Source organism: Amblyraja radiata, chromosome 29 (assembly GCF_010909765.2).
Source record: "Amblyraja radiata isolate CabotCenter1 chromosome 29, sAmbRad1.1.pri, whole genome shotgun sequence".
Classification (NCBI taxonomy): Eukaryota; Metazoa; Chordata; class Chondrichthyes; order Rajiformes; family Rajidae; genus Amblyraja; species Amblyraja radiata.
The window spans coordinates 1,594,879-1,601,790 of NC_045984.1; the positions used below are offsets into that span (position 1 = coordinate 1,594,879).

At 48.1% G+C, this 6,912-nt stretch overlaps 1 protein-coding gene across 1 annotated transcript; it reads right to left on the reverse strand.

The window, feature by feature from the left end:
* Nucleotides 1–1,320: 1,320 nt before the first annotated feature.
* LOC116989709 (histone H1.1-like) lies at nucleotides 1,321–2,127 on the reverse strand. The gene has a single exon (XM_033047306.1). The coding sequence runs from the start codon at nucleotides 2,125–2,127 to the stop codon at nucleotides 1,321–1,323; it is 807 nt and encodes a 268-aa protein (XP_032903197.1).
* Nucleotides 2,128–6,912: the final 4,785 nt, after the last annotated feature.

Genomic DNA, 6,912 nt, shown 5'->3' on the forward strand with positions numbered 1-6,912 from the left:
GCGAAGGAAATAGGCAACGTTTCGGGCCGAAACCCTTCTTCAAACTGAAATGACATGTTTCTTCCCGCCCACGTACTTCTTCCAGTTGCAAAAAATAAACCTGTGCCTGCCGTGATTGGTGCAACGGAACATGGATTAACCAATTGGAATCAACGATTACCCATCCTTCATTTGCATACCGCTGCCTTGACCAGAGAGGCGACGGGGATGGCAATTACATGATATTTCATGCGGATTTCATTTTGAGTTAGAACACAAAAAGCTGGAGTAACTCAGCGGGACAGGCAGCATCTCTGCAGAGAAAGAATGGGTGACGTTTCAGGTCGAGACCTTTCTTCAGACAGAAATGTCACCAATTCCTTCGCTCCATAGATGCTGCCTGTCCCGCTGAGTTATTCCAGCTTTTTGTGTCTATCTTCGGTTTAAACCAACATCTGGAGTTTCCTACTCATTTTGAGTTAGGTAGGCTTGAACGCTTTGAAATGCCTATCGCTTTGCTGTTTCCACAAGTGCCTCACTAGAGTGTTCCAAAGGCACCATTTCAAAGAAGGGCTTGAAGAAACTGCCATGAACATGAGCAGAAAAGGAGACAAGAAACACAGGAAGAGCAGTAAGGAGAGTCCTAGCATCTACAAGGTGTTGAAACAGGTCCACCTTCATCAAGTCTTCCAAGGCTACGAGCAAAGATCATAGTGGCCACGAGTGTCATCCACTCGTTCGCCAACATATTTTAGCGCATCGCCTCGGAGTCTTCCCCTCTGGTGCATTAGACCCGCCGCCAGACCATCTCTTTCCGGGAGTTCCAAAGTGCCGCCCTGCTGCCCGCGAAACACGCCGTCTCGGGAGGGACACAAACGTTCACCACGTATACCAGCTCCAATTAGCGACTTCATCAAAAGCTGCCATTAAACCGCCAAACTGATCTTTTAAGAACTTTGTTGGCGTCGAATTGTTGATAAATTAGCTATTTTGGATCGCATACTTGTGATTTTCAAAATACATCAAAATTCATACAAACACCCATGTTCCCAAATATAAGATAATTCTGTAAAATATTTTAGGAAATGACTTACAAAGCACAGTACATCTAAAATGCCTAGCGTTTCACCAGCTACTGTGCAATAATTCTGAGAAAATGAATCCAGATCAATATATCAATTTTCTTCCGATAAGCATTTTTTTGGCTTGTGATACTGTCAGTTGTTTTATGTTCCCGTTGAACGGTGTTTTATGTTCCCGTGGAACGGTTTTGCTGTTATCTTGATCATTTAGTGGCTCTGAAAAGAGCCTTTTATAAGTTCTAACCCCTTCGAGGCAACATCAACAGGCGAGAATGGTTCCTTCTACCAGCCCCTGGGTCCGGATTTTGCGGGGACGCACCACCTTGCGTTGGATTCGTCCGCGGGCCGCCTTCCTGCTTCTGACCGACTGGTGCTTGCGGTAGACCCGCGTTGCCCGGGGTCCGTCTCCCCTGGGCTGGAGGCGGGACCGGGCCTTGGCGTGGGGACGACCGACCGTCCTTGGGCGGCGCTTGAAGGGTCGGTCGGCGGTCCTGCTTTGGTGTTTGGTCCTCCTGGTCGCCGACCTCTTGGAAGGGGCGGTGGTGGGCTTGCGGAGCGCAGCCGCCACTTTCTTCTCCCGTTTGGACGCCACCATCCTGCGGGCCACTCCCGCCTTCTCCCGCTTGGGCGCCGCTGTCCGGTTAAACCTGAAGGAGCCGGAGGCGCCGGTGCCGCTGGTCCGCACCAGCGAGCCCCTCTGCACCAGCTGCCGCACCGTCCGGTTGACGCGGCTGTTGTTGTGGCTCACGTCGTAGCCCATGGCTGACAGCGCTTTCTTCAGGGCGACCAGCGAGATGCCGCGTCGCTCCATGCTGGACGCCGCCACCGACAGGACGCGCTCGGTGACGGTAGGGCCGACCGGCGCCTTCTTGGGCAGCTTCACTCGCTTGGGCTGAACCTGTTGTTGCTTCCGCGGCCGCCCCTTCTTCTTCACCGCTGCTCCCTTATCCGGCGCTGGGCGCGCCTGAGGCGGGATGGTGTCACTTCCACCGCCTCCTCCATCTGCGCCCCCACCTCCCCGTCCGCCAGAGTCGCCGGGAAATTCCAGCTTTTGATTCTCAGCCATGCCGGAGTAGCCCGAAACCTGTTCTTTCCACTTCTTGCTCTCGGTGCCAATCTCCAGGAGCGGCCGAAACTAGTGGAGCTACGAGCGCCAGCAGCCGTTTATATGTGGCGGAGGCGGACGAGGAAGAGCAAACCCGGAAACAGGCCCTTCAGTCTAACTAAAATCCAATCCGACTAAGATGCTCCTTGCCTCTATAAGCTTTGGCTCCATGTACGGTCGTCCCACCGGTCTATTTTCTTATGCCTTTAAATCGTTTTTCAAGAGCTAATGATATATTCGTTATACGCTGACAATACAACGGCTACATTGCATCCTGGAAGCTTCAATCAACAGTAATGTAACACGTGACCAAATTGTCGTTTTAAAATCTGTTGTGCGTTTGATGGTCTTTCTTAGTTTCTTGGTCCTCCTAAATATTGCAAATGGAATTTAAACTGGAGGTCTTAATAAAAGCAAGGATCAAAATGCATCTTAAAACCCCTTTATTTAAGGATTTTAAGGCTTATCTGCAATTACACGAGTTTCTTCCTTCATACACTCCCTAAAATTGAGTCTGCATTTCATATCTGAAAAAGAATTACTAAAAATGAATTAGAGTTTCTTTCTTTCGAAACAAAACACTCCCTATTGAACCGTATTGCACTACATTTCCCACTCCAAAGACTGCAAGCAGCAATCCGTATGTTTATTAGATTGCAATTCGGGTCAACTTGTGGAGCCCTCTCACAGGCACCTACATTTCAAGATGTAAGTGTGTTTATTTGTCATATGCACCTGGAATGGAACAATATAATTCATGGCATGTAGCTGTACAGGTATATTAACGTAATTACACAACAAATACGCATACAATTATCAATTATATAGTAAATGTTATTTTAGTAACAAGACATTCAAGTGGGTGTAGTGTCAGGGTTGAACGTACATTTTCCGGTAAAATGGAGTAGTAGCCAAATTAGCAGCATTGCATTCCAAACGGTTTGAAAATAAGATGTTTCCCAGACAAGGCGGAGGTGTTTTCTGCACCTGTCCATGCCTGAGAATTTACAATGTATGGAAGCGTAGCTTTTCTTACACCATCCCTGGGAAAATATAGCGTTGTTGAGTAAAACACAACAGCAATAGTTGGGTAGACCACCTGCGTCCCCTGCCTCTAGTAGTGTGGAAGTTGCAGACAAGGGGGATGTATGATTGGCTCGGGTCAAGGCAGTGGCTGACCTGTGGTTTTTATTTTGTAATTAGTTTTGTTCCCCCACGTCGGATCACATTAATCAGCCAACCTCTGTCTTTCTAATTGTTCCAATGCACTTGATTGCTATAGAGCGTTTCGGAACTCGTTTATTAAAACAAACAAATTAATAACAGGACATAAGTAAATATCCTAAGAAATGTCGGAGAGAGGTGAGCGCTGATCATATTTATCTGGAACATCCTCATTTATCTGTAACTGGTACAGACGTGATACACTTTTGAGAAATTTTATTTCCCCTCCTGTGAATAAAAATTCACGCTAGGTTCCATGACCCATATTTACTCAGAAAATTCAGTTTTGTATTTGATTGCATGCACGCGTTATAAGCCTGCAGCTGAACTTTTTTGACGAACTCTTGAGACTATAGACTCATTGGATTATAGGGAGGTTTCACGGCAGTCGGGTCACGACCCATGACCCGTACTGTTACTACGCTACGCCAAATGGAGTACACGCGATGAACCGCAGGTAGGCGCTTACCATTGTTTCCAGCGTAGCGGGTCCGTTAAAACCCGCCGAAATTGTCAATTTTTGCGCTGTAAATAATTATGAAAATCGGGATAAGCGTGAGAGACATTTAGCCTACTTCAGAATTTCAAAAGTGAGGAGAAATGACGGTAGATAGAAGCGAGAGCTGAAGGGACAACAACAGCCAAATTGGCCGTTTGCTCACTGCATTTCATCAACTAAGGCATTATTTGCGTTTTTTCTTGATTACTTTGGCAACTAAAAAGTTTCAGAAGTGATAAATCTGGCTGTAAAATTTTAAAATCGCCCATGGTTCTCAAGTGGGTTTTTACATACAAAACGAAAACGCCTCTGAAGCAATATTTACAAGCTAGATGTATCACTTCTGAGACTTTTTACTGTTGATGAAATGCAGTGAGCAAACGCGATAATTCCCAATACTTTTAAGTCCGATATCTGCACAGCCAATGTTCGCCAAGCATTTTAGCTGTTGTTGTCCCTTCAGTTCTCGCTTCTCTTTACCTTCATTTCGCTTCACCTTTGGAATTCTGAAGTTGGGGAAGACTGGTTGAAGACTTCCACAATTTTTTACAGCGCAAAAATTCAACATTTTGGCGGTTTTTAACAGGTAGGAAAGTACGCGTTTCTTTTTCAATTCAATTCAACTTTATTGTCATTTCACAAATACGAGTATAGGTACAACGAAATGCAGTTTAGCGTCTGGTCATAGTCATAATGCAAGATAGTAGTAGTAAAAATTAAAATACAAAATAAGCATACAATTTAAAAAAAAAATACTGGTTAACAATGTGTGGATTGTGGATGAATTAAAACTGGTACATAGGCAAATAACTGTATACAAATGGGAGAGTCTAAAGATAGCTAGCGACGGGACTCTGAGTTCAGCAGTGTAATGGTGTTGTTGAAAAAGCTGTTCCTCAGCCTGCTTGTGCGAGACCTGAGGCTCCTGTACCGCCATCCTGATGGGAGGAGGGCAAACAGTCCATGGTTAGGGTGAGAGGGGTCCTTGATGATTTTCCCGACCCGTCTCAGACACCGTTTTCGGTGGAGGGCATCCATGGCAGGGAGCGGGGCACCGATGATGTGCTGAGCGGTTTTCACCACCCGTTGCAGTGCCTTCCTGTCAGCTGCGGTGCAACTGCTGTACCATACCGTGAAGCAGGTGGTCAGGATGCTTTCGATGGTACAGCGGTAGAAGTTGGACAATATTTGGGGGGACAGGTGAGCTTTCTTGAGCCTCCTGAGAAAGTATAGGCGCTGCTGCGCCTTTTTGATCAATTTGGTGGTATTGAGGGACCAGGACAGATCCTCTGAGATGTGTACCCCGAGAAATTTGTAGTTGGAGACGCGCTCCACCTCAGTCCCGTTTATGTGGATGGGGGTATGTCTGCCACCTCTGGTCTTCCTGAAGTCAACAATGATTTCCTTCGTCTTCTTGGAGTTGAGGACGAGGTTATTGTTGGCACACCAGGCTGCCAGGTTCTGGACCTCCTCCCTCTAGGCTGATTCGTTGTTGTCGCTGATCAGTCCTACCACCGTGGTGTCATCGGCAAATTTTATGATGGCGTTGGAGCCATACTTAGGGACGCAGTCATGGGTGAAGAGGGAGTAGAGGAGAGGGCTGAGCACACAGCCCTGTGGCACGCCGGTGTTCAGTGTTAGAGTGGAGGAGGTGAGGTTGTTGATCCTAACAGACTGTGGTCTGTTGGTGTGGAAATCCAGTGTCCAATTGCAAAGGGAAGGTGGAGATGCCAAGTCCGCTGAGTTTGGTGATCAAGCTGGCGGGGATGACAGTGTTAAAGGCGGAGCTGAAGTCGATGAACAACAACCTGATGTAGGAGTTGCTGTCCAGGTGGGTCAGGGCAGAGTGTAGGGCCACAGATATGGCGTCCTCTGTAGATCTGTTGGTCCGGTAGGCAAACTGATGGAGGTCCAGTGTAGGGGGGGAGGCTGGCTTTGAGGTGAGCCAAGATCAGCCGCTCAAAGCACTTTGCGATGACAGGGGTGAGTGCCACTGGGCGGAAGTCGTTGAGACTCCCTGAAGCTGACTGGGCACTGGCACAATGGTTGAGGTCTTGAGGCAAGTAGGGACGACACCCTGGGCCAGTGACAGATTGAAAATGTCGGTGAAGACCAGGGATAGTTGTCCAGCGCATGCCCTGAGCACACGCTCGGGGATGCCATCGGGGCTGGCGGCTTTGTGTTCATTCACCTTGCTCAGTGCGCCTTGTACAGCAGAGGTGGAGAGACTGAGGGGTTGTTCGTTCGGGGGTGGGGTAGCTTTGATGGCTGGTGTTTTGTTGTCCCGGTCAAAACGAGCATAGAAGTAGTTTAGCTCGTCAGGAAGGGAGGCGTTGTCTGGGGGGGGGGGGGGGGGGGGGGGTGTTAACTTTATGGTAGCCGGCAATGGACTTGATGCCTTGCCATATGCATCTGGGGTCGGAGTTGTTTTGAAAATGCTCCTCAATCTGCCGTTTGTGTTTGAGTTTAGCGCTCCTGATTCCCATTTTCACGTTGACCCTGGATGAGCTGTATCCCTCAGTGTCACCAGATCTAAAAGCGGCATCGCGAGCCTTCAGCAAGAGTCTGACCTCTCTGCTCATCCACGGCTTCTGATTAGGGAAGGTCTTTATTTGTTTATGGGTAGTGACGTTGTCGGTGCAGAATTTTATATAGTCCAAAACGGAGGAGGTGTATGTGTTAACGTGCACTCCAGTCTGTTTGCTGAAACTGTTCCTGTAGTGCAGAGACAGCCCCCTCAGGCCAAACCTTCACTGTCCTCATGGTTGGTTTCACACGTCTGATGAGAGGTGTGTATTTGGGGAGCAGGAACAGAGAGAGGTGGTCAGACTGACCCAGGTGGGGGAGGGGGAGGGCTTTGTAGGCTTCAGTAATATTAGTGTATACTAAATCCAGAATATTGTCTCCTCTGGTTGTCATAGTCTGCCCTCTTCTCATTCTCATCCACTTCACCTCCCAGTACTTTTCCACCGGTCCCTCCCTCTCCTCACCTGCCTGCCTGCCACTCCCCTATCATCAGCCCA